General features: G+C 38.4%; 1 protein-coding gene across 7 annotated transcripts in view; it reads left to right on the top strand.

The window, feature by feature from the left end:
• The window catches only part of LOC133849395 (teneurin-a), a 348228-nt gene that overhangs the window by 252363 nt on the left and 73885 nt on the right, over positions 1–21980 (top strand). For all 7 annotated transcript variants that reach the window (XM_062285443.1, XM_062285444.1, XM_062285445.1 and 4 more), the window contains 2 exons: positions 13561–13887; positions 17133–17239. In XM_062285443.1, coding sequence (XP_062141427.1) covers positions 13561–13887; positions 17133–17239 — 434 coding nt within the window. The remainder of the gene's footprint in view (positions 1–13560; positions 13888–17132; positions 17240–21980) is intronic.

Genomic DNA, 21980 nt, shown 5'->3' with positions numbered 1-21980 from the left:
TCACATTTGCAGCTTAAAGGGCTGCACACACAGCAGGTGGCATGCCACTTAACGCTTGCCACCACGACGTTGCAAGCTCGCTGTCTAATCCTTGCCAAGCTGTCGCTGTCGCTCTCGCTGCGCCTGACGTTTACCTTATGCCGCTTGCCGCTTGCTGCTTGCCACTTGCCACTTGCCACTTGCCACTCGACAAACAATTAATAAGCGCTCGAAAAATGTTTGAGGCGCTTATCGCGTTGCCTTCACGCTCAGCCCCAAGTTTAAGGCGAGACGTTGCAGCGTTTTGCTTTGCTTTGCTTTGCCAACAAAACGGAGGCTAAGCTCTGTGGGAAATGTTTAAACAAGCTTAACACTCGACTAGAAAATACCCTAGAAAAGTTGAGCAGTGCTAAAATAAATGAATGCAACCCAAATAAGCGGAATTTTATATTAACTATTTAAATGCATATTTGCAAACAGTTCTCTTTAATCTTTAAATACTTTTGGTATTATTCGATATTCAAGTTGTAATACTTTTATACATTTTTCATAAGAGATTCACTTAAATAATATGAAAGAAACTTTTTAGGATTTAAATTTTAGTAATATTAAATACTAGTAATTTCAAGAATTTTTAAAATACTAAGAATTGAAACGAGATCTATTGAAATCATTTTAAAAATTATTCTTAAACTCTGCATTTCAAATGAAAAACTTTATTCAGTATATTTTACATACTGAAAACTCATTGTTATATTCATTAAATGCGTAGAATAAAGTAAAATGCATAAATTGCATAAAATCGATGTAACGAAATGGATTTTTTAAATATAAAACACAATATTACATTTTATTTTTTATAATAACAATATTATTCAGTATATTTTATATACTGAAAACTCATTGATATTCGCAATGAATGCGCAATATAAAGTAAAATGCATAAATTGCATAAAATCGATAATAAAATCAAATGATAACAATATTATTCAGTATATTTTATATACTGAAAACTCATTGATATCCGCAATGAATGCGCAAAATAAAGTAAAGTGCATCAAATCGATTTCACTAAATGGTTTTCAATACGAAAAACACAATATTAAAGTCTATTTTTTATAATAACAATTTTATTTAGTATATTTTATGTACTGAGAACTCATTGAACTATGCAATAAATAAACTGAAATAAATAGAATCAATGTATTCCAAAGGTTTTCAGTATGTAAAAGAAAATTAACTGCTTGCAAATATTTTATAATAACATTATAAGTTTTTGGAAGTATGAACTATACAGCATTATAGAGTATATCAAGATCTGCATATACCCCTTAAGTTTTCCTCTCTTGAGTTTTTGGATTGAGCAACATGGCAGAACATTAATTATTTGAGTAGAGTCAGAGACTTCGATAAGACACGTTTGCAGAGCTCACAAACTTGAAAGCAAACAATAAAGTATATACTATAAATATTGTAGAGTATTTTGCAGCTGTGTTGTTTAGATGTGTTTTTGCTGTGGCTGTGTGTAAATAATTAAACTGCAAGTGACAACAATTAAAGGCGCTTTTCAAAACCCAGTAAATATTTAATAAGGCACATAAACCAAGTGCGAAGTGCAGCAACAGACGAAGAGGGGGGAAGAAGAAGGGGCGTTCAATGGGGGGTGGGCGTGGCTGGGGGCAATGTCAAACAAAAGCCAAGAGCGCGACGCTGTTGATAATGATGGCGGCGGTTGTTTTTGCTTTTGCTTTTGCTTTTGCTGGTGGCGACGCTAAATTATCAACGGCAAAAAAAAAAACGAAGAAGAAATATGGTAGAAAAAGAGTGAAGCAAGAGGGAAAAAAAGGGCGCAGCTCAGGTCGAGGCAGCAAATCGCCCCTTAATAATATTAATTCCGCCGTCATAACAAAATTTAGCGTGGCGAAAAAAAGGTTGCAAGAAGAGAGTGAGGAAGCAAAAAAGGGAGGCAAGCGCTGGAACAAAAAAAAAAATGCTTTGATCATTGGCAGTCGTCGCTGATGTTGCAGCCACCCGCACCATGCGCCCACGGCCCCGCCCACACGCCCCGCCTCTGTTGCCACAAAACGCAGGCCTTCGAAAACCTTCCAAGTCATCGTCGACGTTGTTGTTGTTGCTCCCTCGGGGTGTTATTAGTCACATGGCGGCATCGCTCTGAGGCAGCGTGTGTTGCAACTTAAGGGGGGGAGGGGGGTGGACTGTGGCACAGACTATGTGGCAGCCACTCGTCGCTCTTGTTGCTCTTGTTGTTGTTGTTGCCAGTTCGCTTGGCTTGCTGCGCTTTCGCTTTATTTTCATTCGTTTTTCTATCTGCCTTGAGAGAGCGCGTGTAACTGATAGCAGACTTCTCTCCTCGCCTCTCCCCCTTCCCACCCCTTCTTCTGCTTGCCACACTTCTTCCCGCCTCTGTTGTTGTTTTTCCTTAGATCATTAACGTTTGGGTTGCACGCTTGGATTTCACTCGCCCGATGCACTTGGGCAAATATTGAAGCCAAAGCCAAAGCCAAAGAGACAACGCAACAAGAACAGAAGAAGAAAAGTAAGAAAGGGGGAGAGAAGAAGAGGAAGAGGAAGAGGAAGAGGAAGAGAGAGGGAAAGCGAAGAGGGAGCAGGAAACGCCTCATATGATGAAGCAAAAGCAAAAGTTATGCCGGAATCAGAACTGGAAGCGAGATTCTTAAGATGCGGAAACAATTAAGAAACAAAAATGAGAAATGAATTTACAAGAAAAAAAAACCGAAGCAATGATTCACATTGATTTTCATAAAAGTTCTTCCGAAGTAAATTCTATGAATTGCAGTATTTTTTTGGTACATTGACTAGAAATGTCGAAAGTATTTTTTCGGTATAAAGATTGTATATTTTTGTGTTTTGCGCTATTTGATTAGGTATATTTTAGCATTTTTCTTAGTATTTTTCGGTATATTCTTAGCTTATACTTTAGTATTTTTTCGGTATACTGAATAGGTATATTTGTGTATTTTGCATGCATATAGATTGAACATATTTTAGTATTTTTTCGGTATTTGTTAGATTATATTCTAGCATTTTTCTTAGTATTTTTCGGTATATTTTTAGCATTACTCGGTATATTGATAATCTTTAGTATTTTTTTTGGTATACTGAGTAGGTATATTTGTGTATTTTCCATGCATATATGTAGATTGAACATATTTTAGTATTTTTTCGGTATTTGTTAGATTATATTCTAGCATTTTTCTTAGTATTTTTCGGTATATTCTTAGCATTACTCGGTATATTGATAATCTATACTTTAGTATTTTTTTTTGTATACTGAGTAGGTATATTTGTGCATTTTGCTTGTATATCGATTGAGCATACTTTAGTATTTTTGCGGTATATTTTAGTATTTTAGGCATATGTATTAGGTATGTTTTAGTATTGTTCTGGTATATTAATTAGACAGATTTCTGTATCTTTTCGGTATATTCAAACTGATTATCCGGTATCTCAAAGTCAAGTCAAGTCAAAGTCAAGTTCATACTCAGTTTGAAATGAATTTTTCTTAAACACTTTTTACATAGCTCTGTTTTAAAAGACTTCGATTGCCTTTCAGTAGCTCACATTTATGAGGCAACTAACTGTCCGTCTGTCTGTCTGTCCGTCTGTCTGTCATATTTGATCTGTTGATTGCCTTCTTTACCCTTGCTCACATTTCATGCACACATTTCTCTCGCTTCACTTTTCTCATTTCTCTTCGAGTCAATAAATTTGATAATTGTTTCTATTGTTCTAGTCGATTGTTTGATGGGCTCCCCTTTTAACACAGCTTTTTCGCTTTTTATTTTTCCTTTACTCTGCTTTTCTGTTTTTTCTACCTTTTTATCTTTTTATCGCCCCATTTTTTTTATTCTTTCATATTTTTCACATTTATTCTCGTGTTTTTTCACAATTTTTAATATTTCTTTCTTTTTTTTTTGCAAATATGCGTGTGTTGTGCGTGTGTGTGTGTGTGTGTTAAAGGGCCAACCGCTACTTGGCTGTCCCTTTTCGTTCCCCTCTCCCCTCCCCTCTGACCCTTTTTTTGCAGCCCCCGCACGTTGCGTGCATTGAAGCATAAGCAAAGTGCAAATCGGGGCCGTTGCACACTTTCCAAAAAGCAAAAAAAAATACGAGGAAAATTACACACACACACACACACACACAGAGATATACGCAGTAATATGCGTGCAAAAAACGAGCGAGAAAAAAATGGAAATAAATCGAGTATAAAAAATTGTTTCAAGGGGTTGCAATTCGTTTGACAGCGCTGCGTGAATGCTTCCCCTCTCTTTCACTCCCACTCTTTCTCAGTCTATCTCTTTCGCTTGCTCGCTTGTTGCTTTGACGCTCGATAAAAATTGCTCATGTGTGTGTGTGTGTGTGTGTGTGTTTCGCTTCATTTTTATTTTGGGTTGTGCAGGCGTGATTACCTGCCTTTGCCCTTAGCTCACAGCATGCAGCTCTCTCTCTCTCTCTCTCTATTCCCCTCTCTTTTGCGCCCTCTCTTTCTGCAGCAGTCGAAGTAGAAGACGAAAAAAGCAGCAAATTTAATAAAAGCGCAAATTAATTTTGCGTCCAACCCTCGCTGATTTTCGTTCTCCCTTTTGGCCTTTCACTTCGTTCGTGTCGCGTCTTCTTCTTCTACATCTTCTACTTCTATTTCCACTTTGCCAACTGCTGCTGCTGCTGCTTCTTCTTCTTCTGCTTGTCCTGTTAGTTACAAGTTTGTTGTTGTTGTCTTGTCCAGCAACTTTGCCGCTTGTCTATCGCTCTCTCTCTCTCCTTCGCTCTCTCTGTCTCGCTCTTGCCTGAAGTTGGAAGTCTTCTCGACTGCTGCGCTTAATTTATGGTCTCTGGGGCCCTGTCTACAGATTTATGCATAATTTGTAAATGAAAGTCAGAAACTAATTAAATTGATTTGCCTGCCTGCGTTCTCCCCCTCTCTCTCTCTCTCTCTCTCTCTCTCTCTCGCTCCCACTCTCTATTGTCTGTCTCATTTTTCTTGCTGATTTGGCGCCTTTTGTCTTAAACAGCAAAAACTTCTTTTGTGTCTAAGCAACATCGCTTTTTTTTCGTTGCTGGGCGAGAGAAGAGGAGAAAGTGTGCAGAGATTTGAGACTTGGTAGTTTTGTCACTTGAGACTTGAGACTTGAGGCAGTCGCTGGCTTAGAATTAGCATTAGAAAGGAATTGGGATTGTAGCTAAATACTGAGTTATCCTTGCAGCAGCCGGAAACCAGATTGCAGATTGCTTACAAAACTTTTGCTTGAGACTCGACCGGAAATGAAGCGACCAATGGTCTAGTATCTTTCCATCTGCCTCTCTCTTACTCTATTGCCATCTCTTTCGCACTGTTTCCGCCATGTTTATTCTTTTACGAGATATATCCAACTGTCTGGCATTATTTTTGTTCTATAGTCCTTGTTTGCTCCTCTTGAGCACAGCTTTGATTACGTTTATGGCTTAGCTATAGCTTGCTCTTTCTAACTGACTATCTGTCTGTCTCTTTCTAGCTCTGTTTGTGTCTTTGTGCTCAGCTTGCTGTCTTATTCTAAAGATCACTCTCTCTTTCTCTGTCTAATTAAAGTTCATCTTATCTTTGTATTTGTGGAATTCATAGTGTCTCTCTCTCTTCTTGACTTTCTATCTGCAGTATTTAGTATAGTATTTTAATATACTGCATTCAGTATATTTTCTATAGGTCTCCCTTTTTCTCTCTCTTTCGCTTTAAATCAAGTTTTTCTCTTTCTATGTTCTCTCTTTCTTTCTCTCTCTCTATTTGACTGAAGTTTTATCTACTGTATTTAGTATTAGTATTTTAATCTACCGTATTCAGTATATATTTCGCATATGTCTCCCATCTCTCTGTCTCTCTCTCTCTCTCTCTGTCTCTCTTTAATCTACTGCATTCAGCATATATTCCACATCTCTTTCCCTTTTTCTTTTTCTCTCACTCTCCCTCACTTTAAATAATCTTTTTTGCAACCTGTCTTCTATCTCGTATCATTGCTTTAAAAGCATATTCACTTTTTAGCATATATTCAGCTGTTTGCTATCTCTTTTCTTGCTTTGTCTCGCTTGGGCAATCGATTAGCCTGGAACGCGTTGCTCCAATTGAGTTGTGTTCTTCGATATGCAATTGAAAAGCAGTTGCAAAGTTAACTTGGTCATATCGCAACAACAATAGCCAAACTCTCGACTAAACAAAACTTGAGAGCATTTAAATGCATGTGAGGGGAGAAAGGGAGAAAGGGAGGCGATCAAACTAAACGAGAAACTGGGGGAAACTTGACGAAACTCTCTCCCTCTCACTCGCTCTCGCTCGCTCTCGGGCTACTTTAGTCAAATTTGAAATGATTCCCGGCACACAAAACTAGGACAAGCAACAATAACAAAAACAAAATAAAACATTTATGCGAGGCATGATGATGAATTTGCACCACACACAAAAATAGCAGCGAAGAGAGAGAGAGAGAGAGAGAAAAGTTGGGAGGGAAAAAGCTGGCGGCATTTTCCTTCTTCGGCTGCTGTTGCTGCAGTTGCCTGTTGGCGATTCAATCGCCGCTTTGGCAAAATTGTTTGAATGAGGCAACACACACACTCACACACACACACACACATGGAGAGCAAGTAGAACAAACTATAAGTTAGTTTTTGGGCAAATTCTTCGACCATTGTTCGAGCTGTGAACTGCGAGAGTTGTGAGTTGGGTCAACTGAAGTCGTGCACAACGCAAGACTAACAACGCCCGAAACGTGATTTTCGCTAAATTTTCACACACATACAGCTGGCAAAGGGAGGCAGAGAGAGAGAGAGAGAGTGAGAGAGAGTGAGAGCGAGATAGAGTGTCTCCCACAGGTCGATTCGCGGTCTAGAGCAAGTTTTCTTTGGCAGCGTAGACAAAGCCAAACAAAATTACACGCTGTGCGGAAACGTGCTAGAAAAATGAAGCGCGAAATCAATAATAATCCACACACAGAGAAAGAGACAGATACAGATACAGGGGGAGGGAGGGAGATAGGGAGTTAGGTGTGGGCGAAATTACAAGCGAAATTGGCGCACAAAAGACAACAAACAAACATAAAACGCTACGTGGCCGCAGCGACTAATGTAACAATAGACACACTAACAACAACAACTGAAGAAAGAGATAGATAGATAAGAGAGAGAGAGAAAGAGAGGGCGAACACAATGCACAGTGCAGTTTGTCAAACAAATCAGCGCAACTAATTGATTGGACTCGACTGCAGCACGACACGGCTCAGTTGCTTCCCTTCTCCCTCTCCCTCTCTCCCTCTCCCTCTCCCTCTCTCTTATTCTCTTATCTGCCCTCTCACTCTCTGTTGCACTCGCCGCTCATTACTCACTTCGCTTTGCTGTGTTTGCAAATGAAACTGAGTTGCACTAACTGAATACAGCGATTTGATTTAACGACAGCATTTAATGACACTGACAGCCCAGCAAATGTGAGTGTGTGAATAAGTGTGAATGAGTGTGAGTCGGTGAATAAGTGTGAGTGTGCAAATATGAGTCTGGTTTGACAGGTGAAGGTTGCTCAGCTCTGAGGGACAGCTTTAGCAAATTGAAGTGAACAGCGAATGGCAAGCTATAAATGAATCATATGAATGCACTCACTGAATGTCTTCGAGCAACTCAAATTGCAAACTTATTTAAACTGTTTAATATATAAAAGCTAGAAATATTATCAAGAGTGCATTTACTTCTACATCCAGAATTTGTTCACTTCGAATTGAAAAATGCAAACAAATTTTGTTTACAAAAAGAGAAAAGACATATGAATACTTTAGAGCAATAAAGAAAGACAAAAGAATCACAATTATAACAAAAATGACATAAAAAAAGAATAAATAAAAAATATTAAAGCGAATCTAATAAAAAGTCGTGCAATAAACGGAATGATATATTATGCGACAGTAAATTACAAAATGCAAAAAATATTATTTAACGTTAAGTATTTCGAAATGAATGAACAAAACTCATTTACAATTTCGTATAATATATATTAAATCAGACATTTTCATTGTATGTGTGTTTTAATCTCGTCTCTTAAATTGCATTTCATTTGCAAACACGAAAACTCATAAAAATTCAATTGAGAACTGAAGCTGAAGCTGAAGCTTCTGTTGCTGCTGTGTTTTTGTCGAGTGATTTTTGAGTGAAGCTGAAGCTGGCAATGTGTGTCACAGTAAGCAATTATTTTGTTATAGTTCTCGTTGTTGACACAGAGAGAGAGGGAGAGAGAGAGAGAGAGAGAGAGAGAGAGAGAGAGAGGGAGAGAAAGAGAAACACACACTTCACAAAACATTGAAAACATTAAAATTGTTACAAAAAGGTTTTTAATTCTTTTTTATGCGTTGCATTTAAATAAAAATTAAATTAAATGCACACACTTAAAACAACAGCAGCAGCCGCATAAAAATAATAACAAACAATTTGCTATGGCAACAACAACAATTACAGTTGTTGTAAGTAACAACAACAGCGACAACTACAAAATGCTATTTGAAGTTGCAAAATGCGTTACACTCAAAAGTATGCAACACTTTTTTTGTTGCTCCCGCATTGCATGCGCAAAACAACAGCAGCAAAAAAATGAGGGAGCAAAAATAAAAAAAGCGGTTGCGTTGAGTGCTGCGGAAATGAGGGCGCATGTCAAGCAGAGGGGTGAAGGGTGGGGAGGCGAGTTAAGTGCGGGTGGCAGAAGGAAGCTTGACTGATTCGGGGTCAAACTGTGTTGGGGCTGGTCAACAATGGCAACAGCAACAACAACAGCAACAGCAGCAGCAATAGCAATCGCAACAGCAAGTAATAATGCCACGGATATATATATAAACACACATACAGATGCAGTTAGAGAAGTCCACACAAAGCGTGGCAGACAGAGGACAGAACAGAACAGAGCTCTGCCATTGCTGCCACATTTATGCACAGGAAGCATTTGTAATGCCCCCAGGGCGACGCGATACTATTGCACACATGTGCCCCAAACTCTCCAACTCCCCCCTCTCTATCTCTCTCATTCTCTATATTTCTCTATCTCACTCTTGGCGCTACTCAAGTGAATCCATCGTTGCCTGCTTTGCCAAACAGCAACGAACTCTCAATGCTCTCAAAGCTCAAGTTTACTTCACACAAGCATAAAATGAAAAATATATTTTAAAGGAAGCCCAAAAAATGAATAAAAAAAATAAAAATTGTAGGAAAGCTACCATCGAATGCTTAAGCACACTAAATTAATATACCAACAATATACTAAAACTACATTCATAATATACTATAAAGTACAAAATATATTGAAAAATATCCAGACACAAACATGTATCAAAAATATTAAAATGTACCACATACTATATTTGGTATATTGATATAAAACTACATTAAAAATATACCATATCGTACGAAATATACCGAAAGTACCCAAATACCAATATATATGAAAAATACTAAAATGCACCACATACTATATTTGGTTTATTGATGTAAAACTACATTAAGAGTATAGCATATAGTGCAAAATATACCAAAATATACCTGTATACCGAATGTTATATTTGCTATTGAGTACAAAATATACTGAAAAAGACGCATATACCAATATATATACGCAAAATACATTAAAAATATACCACACAGCACAAGATATACCAAAATATACATATATAATGAATATTATATTTGGTATATCGATGTAAACTACATCGAAAATATACCATATAGTACGAAATATACCAAAAGTACCCAAATAGCAATATATATATCAAAAATACTAAAATTCACCACATACTAAATTTGGTATATCGATGTAAAGTTACTCTAAAAATATACCACATAGTACACATAGTACAAAATATACCAAAATATACCTATATACCGAATGTTATATTTGGTATATCGATATAAAACTATATTGAAAATATACTACAGAGTACAAAATATACCAAAATACAAAATAACTCACTCTGAGGGATTCAGCATTCAAACGCATTCGAAAATTTAATTTCTCATTTGAAGAGTATAACAAATCGTAGAATTAATTGTTCTATCTATAATGTGAGACAACTGTTAAAACCATTTAAATCATAAAATCATTAGTTTGCTAAATATTTGTAGATTTCAAGACTTTGCTTTTGAAAGCTTCCAATGTCCTGAAAGAAGCATTTATTTTATCGCACTTAAATCTGATTTTTAATTATCAAATTTAAAAGGAAACAAAGCTATGATTACTATACGAATAATACAAGCTTTATATATAGAAATATATAAATATCTGAGCATACTTTTTTTTTATATGCAACACGTACTCATTACTCTGGTAATGTGTTTCGATATCTTTCAATTTATGCCAAATTCATTGACGTCCTTTTAGTATTATTTCGATTAATATTCGTTTTGGTTGCCCTTCAATTTCTTTGGAATTCTTTTGCTCAATCTCTTGGCCACATCGATGAATGTTATGCCGAAATTGTAGAATTGTCAAGTGGCCAAAGTGCGACTCTCTGGTCACGATACACTGCAATTTCAGCTGTAACAAAACTGTTTTTGTGGTACGCCCCGTTGCGTGTGAAGTTGTGTTGTGTTGTGGCCCCTTCTTACTGTGGCATGCCACACACAGTGGCACTGTGGCACAGAGGTGCCGCCGTCGTCGTCGCCGTCTCGCTTCGTCCGCTTGGCAGACTGTTTATGGTTTTTGGCTACAACTTAATTTAAATTGTTTAATTCTATTATTGTTGCTAATAAATCACAGGCACAGCTTGCGCTGTTCGCTGGCTGGCTTAGCGTTTGCTAAGCTGCCTCACACACACACACACACACACACATACATACAGAGGCACATTTATCTTGTGCATGGCGTGGCGTGAGGAGAGGGAACGAGGGACGGGGGAAGTCGGGTCTAGGCCGCCTGCTGTTGTCGTTGATTTTGTTGTAAGCGGCTTTCGCACTCATTTTGTCTCCTCTCTCTCTCCCTCTCCCTCTCCCTCTCTCTATCTCTTTCTCTTCAGCGCTTTCACTCATTGTTTCATTGCATACTTTTGGGGGCATGTGTGTCTCTGTCTGCGTTATAAATTACGCTGATCTGGTTGCTTTAGCCGCTGGCAACTCAACGCAACGTACTCGTAAATTTGCAGCTTGATATTTGGGTTGATTTGCAAATTTCGGATTTGTTTTTTGGGGTCAACAGCAAGTGAAGAAGAATGCAAGCAGAGGGAAGGAGAGAATTGTGCATTGGTTTAGGCTGCTTGTTATTATGGTTGATTCTTTTTTCTCTCTCTCTGTGTGTCGGGGTTAGTCGAAACAGATTTTTGAGGGCGCCAATCAACATTTTGTCGACCCGTTTTCCGGTTTACCAATTGCCAATGGCCAAAAAAAAGAAGAAGGATGAAGAGGAGCATGAAGAGTGAAGAATTTAGAAATACAACAGACCAAAAAGTTTTTGGCCCGCACGCAACCGCATGTCAAATGCAGGCCACCGCTGATGACCAAGTGGGTTGCGTTTTGCGGGGCTTTGGGATTTGAGGGAGCTCTCTCTTGACCAGCTGGCGACCGCTTGACATGGCCATAAATAACAAAGCCAAAATGGCGTCCAAAGCACACACAAAAATTTGACAAGAGCGAACCAAATGTGATATGTCAAATGCACTCGAAAAACGAACAAACTCGCTGCCAGCCAGCCATGATGATGAGCTGATGCTGATGCTGCTGCTCTAACAAGAGCAGAGCGAAAGAGAAAGACTCTTGACAATGGAGCGCGCACAAACCATTAAAGTTATAGTTATAAATAAATAAGAGCATTGCATACTTTGCAATTTGCAGCGACACATAAAAATGTCACAAACTCCCACGCGCAACTACCAACAAAAAAAAAAAAAGCAGACAGAGAAGGAAAATGAAAGAAACGCCCTTACGTAGCAAATTTTGTCAGTTTTGGCCTTAAAGCCAAACAAGCATTAAAGGCCAAAATTTATGAACTGTAGAGCTTAGCTTTCGATCGATTATACAAATACAATTTTCAGAGCAATTCTAGCGATTTATTGTGTTGAGTCGAAAGTAAGTGGAAAACTTTAAAGTAAAGAAGAATTTTTGTTTCGATTTTTATTTGATTAGGTAAAGAACCTGTAAAAATTAATTAGTTCTTTAACAACACAGGTATAGTAAAGGAAAATTAAACTAACTATAGAAAAGAATTAGTTCATTTGAAGCCTTCAACTTAACATTAAATCACGTCAATTGATACACAAAACAAACATATAAATTTAAGTATTCAACTTAACAATCGTTAAAGAATAAATACTTAACTTTAAGGCTTCAACTTAACCTTGAATAACGTCAATTTGTATTGAGAATAAATACCTAAATTTAAGCCTTCAACTTAACACTAAATAACGTCAATTAATATACAAAGCAAATAGTTAATTTCAAGCCTTCAGCTTAACGTTAAATAAAGTCAATATTAATATAAGAGAAATACTTAAATTCAAGCCTTCAACTTAACATAAAACACCGTCAATCGTTATAGAGAAGAAATACTTAAATTGAAGCCTTTTACTTGGATTTAAACTAAAAGCACCTTTTGCTGGCTTTCGATGATATGAAAAAATACTTTTGCAAATCAGCAATTTCAACAATTTCGCTGGCAGCATTTTTAATTGCATACTTTTGTGCGCGCCGCTCTTAACAAAATGCTTCGGCAAAAGAAGCGCCAACGTATGTGTGTGTGTGTGTGTGTGTGTGTAAGTAATAGCGTATATACCACAGCATGTTGTAGCAGCTGGTTGGCAAGTCATCAAACAACATGCGTGTGTGTGTGTGTGTGTGTGTGTGTGTGGTAATTTTACGCTTTTGTCTTGTGAATCGCAGCAAGTGAGTGCAACACAACACAAAAAATTGTTGCATACTTGCGGGCGGAGCGTGAAAAACAACAAGAGCGAGCAGCTGAGCACAAAAATGTGTTGCATATTTAAATGGGCAACTGCAGAGGCAGCAATAAAAATAACAACAACAACTGCAAGTCGTTATCGAATGCTGCTGACGTCGCAGTCGCAGTTGCAGTCGCAGTCGACGTCGCTGCCTGTAGCTGCATTTCCGCTTAATGTTGAGCGATAATAAAATACAAACAGCATCGCAGTCGGCTGCTGGCCAACGATAATGAAACAATGGACACACACACACACACAGACACATGTGCATTGATTTATGTTTTTTAATTTAAAATTTCCGCATCACTTAACCGTTAAAAATAATAATAACAATAACAGCAACAACTACCAAAAGAGAGACAGAGAGAGAGAGAGACACACACAACACAACACAACACAATAACAATAACAATGGCTTTTTGTGTAAAGTGCACCTCAAAAAAAAAAAAAAAAAAAAAAAGAACCAAATATGCATATAGATAGAAAAGATTTAAATATTGTAAAAAATGCGAAAAATATATATAACGAAAAAAAGCGAAAAAATCGTTGAACATGTTTTAATTTCCGTATTACAAGCATCGTTCTCATGGCATTTCTCTCTCCTTCTTTTTATTGTCCTTTACAGATTGGGCGGCCACCAACAACAGATGCCACAAAGTATGTCAACTGGCAGCAACACAATCGGCCATGGCGGCATCGATCGCGGCGGCGTCGGCGTCGGCGTTGGGATGCCAATGGGCGCTGGCACAATGCCTGGCGGCGTTGGGGGTCAAGGCGTCGGTGGAGTTGGAGTTGGAGGACCCCAAGTGTCGGTCGGTGGACCACCGGGCAGCGGCGGACCGGGTCCGCATTGCCAGATAAGCGGCTCACAGCCATTGGTCATGCCTGGATTCCCATTGCGTAATTCGCACTCAGCGCATGCACCGCATTATTCGCCATATTCACCATCCAGGTAAGTTCTTCCTCCCTTCCTCTTTCCCCTTTCCTCCCTTTCACATCACATCAATGTGGGTCACTCGGCGATTTAACAAGTCCTCATCTCAGGGTCAGTCGAAGCAGCCATTTAAGTCCCTTTTCACTGTTGCAACTTCTCGCTTTTTTTTAGTTAAAGCCACTTCTTCCACCACTTTACTTCTGGTAACGCACATTTAACTTTGCCTCTCATTTATTTTGTTCACTGAAGATGTGGCATTCTTTTTTTTACTTTTAATTTCCCTTTTACTTCTCTAATTTAGCATGTCAATCGATTGTTTATAACATTCCTTGTCGATTTCTTGTCTACCTTGAAACTCTTTGAACTTGACGTTGTGTATTTAAAATTACTAGTAGAATTTTCCGCATTTAACTCCTCATTTAGCTTCTCTAAATTTCTGAGCTTCTCTAAATGCTTATCCCACTTTTTATATCCGCTACTCATAGAGTAGAAGGGTATTATAACTTTGTGCCGACTGGAAATGTATGTAACAGGTAGAACGAGGCATCTCCGACCCTATAAAGTGTATATATTCTTTATCAGCATCAACAGCCGAGACGATCTAGCCATGTCCGTCTGTCCGTCCGTCCGTATGAAACACTGGATCTCAGAGACTATAAGAGATAGAGCTCTAATTTTTTTTTCGACAGCATTTGTTATGTTTGCACGCAGATCAAGTTTGTTTCAAAATTTTGCCACGCCCCCCTTCCGCCTCCGCAAATCAAGAAAATCGAATACCAAGCGTAATTTTAAATCTAGAGCTGCGAATTTTGCTGTATACAATTATAACTATAGTATTTATGAGTCCTGAATACACTCGACTGTAGCTTTCTAACTTGTTTTCACTTCTCATTAAGCTGCTCTCACTTCCCTTTCTAATTTAAATTGGCTATCGATTGTTTATAACATTCCCTGTCGCCTTTGAACTTGTCGTTGTATACTTAAAATTACTAGTAGAATTTTCCGCACTTAATTCCTCATTTTGCTTCTCTGTATTTGTGAACTTCTCTAAATGCTTATTCTACTCTTTTGGCTGGTCTTCATCACTTGAATATGTCACAACTTGAGAGAATTTCTCAACTAGTTTTCATCAAAACTTTTCTCTTCACTATCTATTATGAATTTGATTTCATTGAACGTCATTTAAAGTCGTTCCTTCGCATTCTAATATTGCTTTACCATCTAATTTCGTTGCATTGAGCTTTTCACAGTGATGAAGTGGGGCTATTTTAGGTTTTGCCATTCAAATGACAGCTGCACAATTTTGTCGCTAAGCGAGCTTCCTGCCTTAAATAGGCTAATAACCGAGCTCATTTAGTCGCTGGCTTGACAAGTTTTTCAATATTGTAGCAGCAGCTAAGGAAATAAGCAAGAGAAAGAGAGAGAGAGAGAGAGAGAGAGAGTGAGTGAGAGCGAGAAGCGAGACTTTTATGCCATGTGTGTAACTATCTCGGGTCAAGTAGGTTCATTAGTTTTCCAATTTGCACAGCATATGAGGATGGTTCTTTATGGCTTACATAGAGAGTTTTTTCTCCCTCTCTCTCTCTCTCCATCTCCGTCTCGTTCCTTCTTATTCGCTTGGTAAACAGAATCTTTTCTACAACTTTTATGCAATTAAGGACAGAGGAAACTCGGAAACGAACTGCCTTGCTTTGCTTTGCTTTGCTTTGCCTTGGCCTAAAGCAGCTGCAGAGATGGAGGAAGGCTAGAGTTGGCTTTGCTTTTCGCTAGCTGCTCGTGTGATTAACACCCATGTGTGTGCGTATGTGTGTGTGTGTGTATGCAGCCTACTCCCCTTTTCATCCTCCTCCTCTCTCTCGCAGTAAGTTGTGTATCATTTTGCGTTGCGTTGCTTTATTAAAAAAGTTGACAGTTGACAAACTCATTGGTCTCGCTCTCTTTCTCCTTCACTCGCTCTGCCTCTACATACACGCAATGTGTGTGTGTGTGTCTTTTGTTGGTTTTTGCGGTCCTTGTGATATGTCAAGCGACTAAATCCCCCCTCTCGCTTCATCCCATGCGCATCTCTCACTCTCTGCCTGCCTTGTGGTTGCTCTGTCATATGCCTGTGAGCTCTTAGCTCGGAGATGTGACGCATTTAAATACCTGCTTTAAGTCTGTGAATTCGAGTGGCGAATAGCGAGTGTTAAGCTGCAAATAATTGCAGAGTAACGAGTGCGTAAAAATCTTTAAAATTGATTGTTAAGTAATTAATAACTTGGAGTTAGTTGCAACGAGAGATAAGGATAAAAGAGATTCGTTTAACAGAAGTGACGAGTAACGAGTAACGAGTTGAATCGTTAGGAAGTAACATGTGAAAAGAAGTAATAAAGGTGAAGCAAGCTGAATACGAAAATATTAAGTCTATATAGAATATAAGCGAATAAAATATAGTAACGAGTAACTAAAAGTAGCGAGTGGTGCAAACATTGCTTGGAATGAATGCTGTCGAGAAGTACCGAGTGAAATCAGCGAATGTACCAAATAAAGTGAATTAAAATAAAAGGTGATACAGAACTTAACAAAGCAACGAGTGCTTCAATGCAACGAGTACTTGAGAGAAACAACAAAGTAACGAATGCTTCAAACATAACTAGGAATTATTACTGCCGATGAGTAGCGAGTGAAATTAACAAATGTACCAAGCAGCGAGTAACGAATCCAAAAGAGGACATAAGACGACATGAAGAGTGTTTCACATATCTACAAAGGAACGAGTGCATCAATTTAACGAGTAAAAGTAACGAGTATGCAGAGGAAGCAATCAAATAAGAGCTGGTGCCTAAGAAAATAGCGAGTAGTAGCGAACTTTGTTTATAGGAAAAAAGTAACGAGTGTGAAAAAGCCTTATATTCTATCATATGATACACTAAATAGAGAAGCTGCATGCAAAATGGTCACTGCAACTTGACTTTTAATGCGACTTGTTCAGCCAACATTCAACATTCTCTTTTTGTCTCTAACTCGCCAGCAGCTACCTCTTCCTCTTCCTCTCCCACTCTCTCTCTCTCTCTTTCTCTTCTCACTCTTCAATTCCACACCATTTCCTGTTTCTTTCTGCTGCTGTTGCTGCTTTCTATTAAGGACAGTTTCTGTTTGCCAGTTGTTAATTACAAATGCATTGCAAAATTTACTTAACACGAGCTGCGTCTCCTCCTCTCTCTATCTATCTCTCTCTCTCTCTTTACGTTTACTGATGGTGTCTCTGTTTCTTTTCTTTGCAGGTTTCACATAGATAAACGCTGTCAACACCGATGTTCCTGGAAATGCTTGAGCATCGCCTTAATATTCATATCCGTCGTCCTAACCGCCATGTTGGCATACTTTGCAGGTAAGCACACACAACACGTTGACGTTGACGGGGGAAAGAAGAGGCTGTGGGTAAAGGGAGGGGGAACATTATGGACATGCTGAATGTAATGGCCACACTGAAGCGTAAAGCGGAGACTGAGGCTGAGGGGGGCGGCGGACAACGCGACGTTGTCATAACGCCAAACACAGTTAATGAAAAATACACATACAAGTGCAAATATCGTAACACACACACACACACACACATTTACACCTCCTAGGCGCATATAAGGAAATGCTGCTAAATATACTTTAGACTTTACTTGCGGGTATAGATGTATGTGTGTGAACACACACACACACACACACACACACACACACACACACACACACACTCGCTGGCACAACAAGGCAAATACATCAAAGTGTTTGCTTTACATTAGCGTTAAATGGTGTTACTTTGCACACACACATACACACACACACACATGCGTGCATGTAAAGAAACTTTGCAAACACAACAATACAACCCTGCTAACTGTCGCCCCTCTACCTTCCCCCCTTCCCCTTCATCTAACTCCTCTCTTCGTCTTGACACACGCTCCAGTGGCAACTGTTCATTTGCCCAAATGAATGAGGCAACTGTTGGTCAGCCATCTGCACAATTGACAAGCAATTAGAAACCACAACAGTCAGACGAACGGACGGACGGACAGACGGACAGACAGACGGACGAACTGCAGCCATCCAATCCTCAGAGAGGGGGAAGAAACTCTGCAGCCTTCGAGAAATTAGCAAATCACTTTGAAATTCACAGTCACAAAACGAAGCTTTAAGAGACGAGGAGTTGAAACTAAAGCAGTTTAGAGCAGCTGACAGAGAAGTTGTTAGAGAAGCTGACAGAGAAGGTCTTAAGGAAGATAAAGAATTGATTAGAAAAGCTGAAAGAAAGGTTGCAAGAGAAGTTTAAAGAGGAGTTCATTGAAAACCTTATAGAGAAGCTTAAGAGAAGTTCTCAACAAAGCTGAAAGAGAAATACTTAGGTCAGCCGATGAAGAAATGTTTAGAAAAGCCTTAAAGAGAAGTTAATTGACAGAACTTATAGAGAAGCTTAAAGAAGAGTTCATTAATATATATAGTTCATTGAAAAAACTTATAGAGAACCTAAAGAAAATGTTGCTAGGAAAGCTTTTAAAGAAGTGATTACAAAAGTTTAAAGAGAAGTTCATATAAAAATGAAAGATTTTAGAGAAATGCCAACAGAAGCTCATCAAGAAGCTAGAAGAAAAGTTCCTAGAAAAACTGCTAGAGAAGATAAACGAGAAGTTCTTAGAAAAGCTGCCAGAGCAACTGATAGATAAGTTTAGAAAGCAGCTTGAAAATAATCGTAAAAATAAGTTAAATAAAGCGTGGTTAAATCAAATAATTTATGTAGTTTGTGACAAAGATAAAAATTATGTTCAAGGATCAAATAAGCGAGAAAATGTTAAAGAAGTTATTGGAGGAATGAAAACAAGGAGATAGTAGAACCAAAATTTATTGAGAAGCAACATGAAGATTAAAAGAATACTCATAAAAAAAAAATAAATAAAAATACTCATACTTTATACAAAGTATAAAGAGACGATAGCTACATAATAAAAGAAAAAGTTACAAGGTGAAAGAATTGAAGAAAAAAAGAAACAAATTTCACAAATTTCTTGAACTCATTTATTAGTAGTTATTTTATTAAAATTTTAACATGAATAACAATGGTTGAATGAAGTAAATGTGTTGCTGCTTAGCATTAAGTGAAAAGTCATTTAAATGTGAAGCTTCAACCTGATAATTGTGTGTGTGTGTGTGTGTGAAAGTGTAAGCTAAGTAGCTAGCTATCTCTTTTTATTGGCACTCTCTGAGTGTAAGTGAATGAGTCTCAATTTCAGGGGCAACGCTTTTTGCTTACTTTAAACTTTTTGGTAAATAATCTAACTGAAGCAGCAGCAGCAGCAACAGCAAACAGCAACAGCAAAATGTTGAATGCCACGTGCTGCAGCTGCCACAAAAGCGGAGGAGGAGAGAGGAAGGTGTGGAAAACTATGTGGAAAGCCTTCTCTCATTAGCTGACAATGGCAAATTAACAAAATTCTGTGAACGCCAGCGACTTCTGAATTAGTGTGTGTGAGAGGGAGAGATGAGAGGTGAGAGGGAGCGAGACGAAGCGTAAACAAAAATGGCGACAGCGCACAAAATGATTCGCTTAAATTGAATGCGGCAACACACAGCAAGTGTTTTTTTTGCTGTCTCTCTCTTTCTGTGTGTGTGTGTGTGTGATTGTCCTTGCTGTCCTTCAACTGTTGTTGTTGTTGTTTACAACTTGATAATTAAACACGTTTCGCATTGTTGTTGCTGCTGCTGTGGCTGTTTTTTGCTGCCACCTTTTAAATTATATTTACAGGTCAATTTGATTTTTTACTGCCAACCTTTTGCCAAGCGGAGCAACTTTGTCTCGCTCTCGGTGTCCCCTCTCCCTCTCCCTCGCCCCCCTTCCCTCCACTCATCCCCCTTGGCTGTCGCATTGCAAAATTTGTTGCTGTTGTTGTTGTTGTTTGGCTCTGCGCTCGACAAAACTTTGCACATTAAAATATGTAAATTTTAATTTGAAACAAAAGGGTTGACGTGCTGCCTCTGCCTTCCCCCTCTCTTCTCTTCACCCCCGCTCTCTTTCCGCACCTTCACCTTGTGCTCGGCATTTTATCTAGTGAAACATTGAAGCACAACTTTTGTGTTGCTGCTGCTGCTCGGACACTTTGAACGGTTTCTCTCACACGCTCCTCGCAGTGGAGCTGCCAACTTGCTTGATAAATTTGCCGCACACGCATTTAATTTATGCGTATCCCCCGCTTCTTCTTCTTCTTCTTCTTCTTACTCTTGTGCGTCACAAATTGTTGTTGTTGTTGTTGTTTCTTTTCTTTGTCTGTTAAAGTCTGCGCTGCCAGCTGGCTTGTGGGCGTGGCTCGAGCTGCCAACTGATGCGAAATTCCAAGAAAAAACTGCTACGAAAATCTATTGATGCTTTCTCAACTAAATGATTTTCCTTTTGCCCAGCGAAAAGTGTGAAGACAACAGACAAGAAAACTTTATTTACAGCAGCTTCGATATAAATAGCTAAGCTAAATAAGTTGAGTCAGCTTAGGACTTGCGTAGGATATTATTAAATGGAAATACAATTACGAAAGTCAGCTCATAGATTAAAAGTGTATTTCATGGTGATTGTTGAATTATGTGGAGACTGAGAATCTGGTATATTTTGCACTCTCTCATATGGTATATTTATAATACGTATACATCAATATATAGTTTATATTGGTATATTTTAGTATTTTGTGGTATATTAATTTGGTATATTCTCTATCATATGGTATATTTGTAATATTCATTTATCAATATACCAAACACACAGTCTTTGGCATATTTTAGTATTTTTCAGTATTTTAATTTGGTATATTTTAAGAATAATACCGCATTGTTTATACAGTATATTTCGTTATATTCGATACAACAGTATATTAATATATCATCATATATCAATATACCAAAAAACACAGTCTTTGGTATATTTTAGTATTTTGCGGTATATTGATTTGGTATATTTTAATAATAATACTGCATTATTTATAAAGTATATTTCGGTATATTCGGTATAGCAATAAACCAAATATATCATTTGGTATATATTTAGTATTTTTGTGGTATATTAATAAGATTTTGCGAACACATTAAAAATGTATTGAATACACGTTTTTTCCATCAATTTTTGCGCAGCAAGTTTTTTGTGATTGTTAACAATTTCTAATTACAATATTTATGCGAAAGTTTTTGTTAAGAGTTGAAACTCGTCTAATTATATAGCAAAGAAATAACTTAACTATTTTCAAATGCCAAAACACAAAGTAGTTAAAGTTAAATGCAAGTTTTAATTTCAATTTCAATTACAAGTTTTGAGAGCACGTGAATTTCGCGTAACTCATGTCGTTTCTTTTCCCTTTACCCCCTTTGCCACGCCCGCTTTTCTCACATGACAATCTAATGTTATCAGTGAGAGCGCAGAGACAGAGACAGAGAGAGAGAGAGAGAGAGAGAGAGCTTTATACCTGCGTCCTCTGCTGTCCGCATGCCAAAAAAGAGACCTTCAAAGCATCGTGAAGAGATGCTTACCCATTTTGAGGGGGGATGATGAAGAGGAAAGAGGGGGAAAGGGGGAAATGCAGGGTCGCCATTTGACTTGAAGCGTGCTGCGTTTAATTTATTATCTACGCTTTTAGCAGGCAGCAGTAGCTGAATGTTGAAGCTGAAGCTGAAGCTGAAGCAGCTGCTGCCTCGCCGAGTCACAGCCACTGATTTACAACAACAACAACAACGAGAGGAGAAAGGGAGAGTGGAAGCGGGGGGGAGCAGCTAAAAGTTGCGGCTTCCTGAATGTTTTCGGTAGCTTTTCCCCCGCCGTCTTCTGCGTCTTCGTCTTCTCGCAGCTCAGCTTTCGGTTTGCTGCGGTGTCACAACGTTGCAAGTGAACGAAAACAAATTTACAACAAACCACGAGAAAAATATGTGATGCCACTTGGCTGCTGGCATAACCATAGTCTACCCCCCCCTCCCCCTCCCCCTCTATCTCTCTCTCTCTCTCCATATAACTCCCCCCTTCTGCGCTTTGAGGGAAGCGGACTGGCGGCACTTTCCTTTAGCGCTTTGGCGCACAAAATGAATTTAAGTTGAAAAGTTGTGAACATTTTGTGGGGGAG

Source organism: Drosophila sulfurigaster, chromosome X, assembly GCF_023558435.1.
Source record: "Drosophila sulfurigaster albostrigata strain 15112-1811.04 chromosome X, ASM2355843v2, whole genome shotgun sequence".
Classification (NCBI taxonomy): Eukaryota; Metazoa; Arthropoda; class Insecta; order Diptera; family Drosophilidae; genus Drosophila; species Drosophila sulfurigaster.
This window is presented reverse-complemented; position numbering and strand designations above follow the sequence as displayed.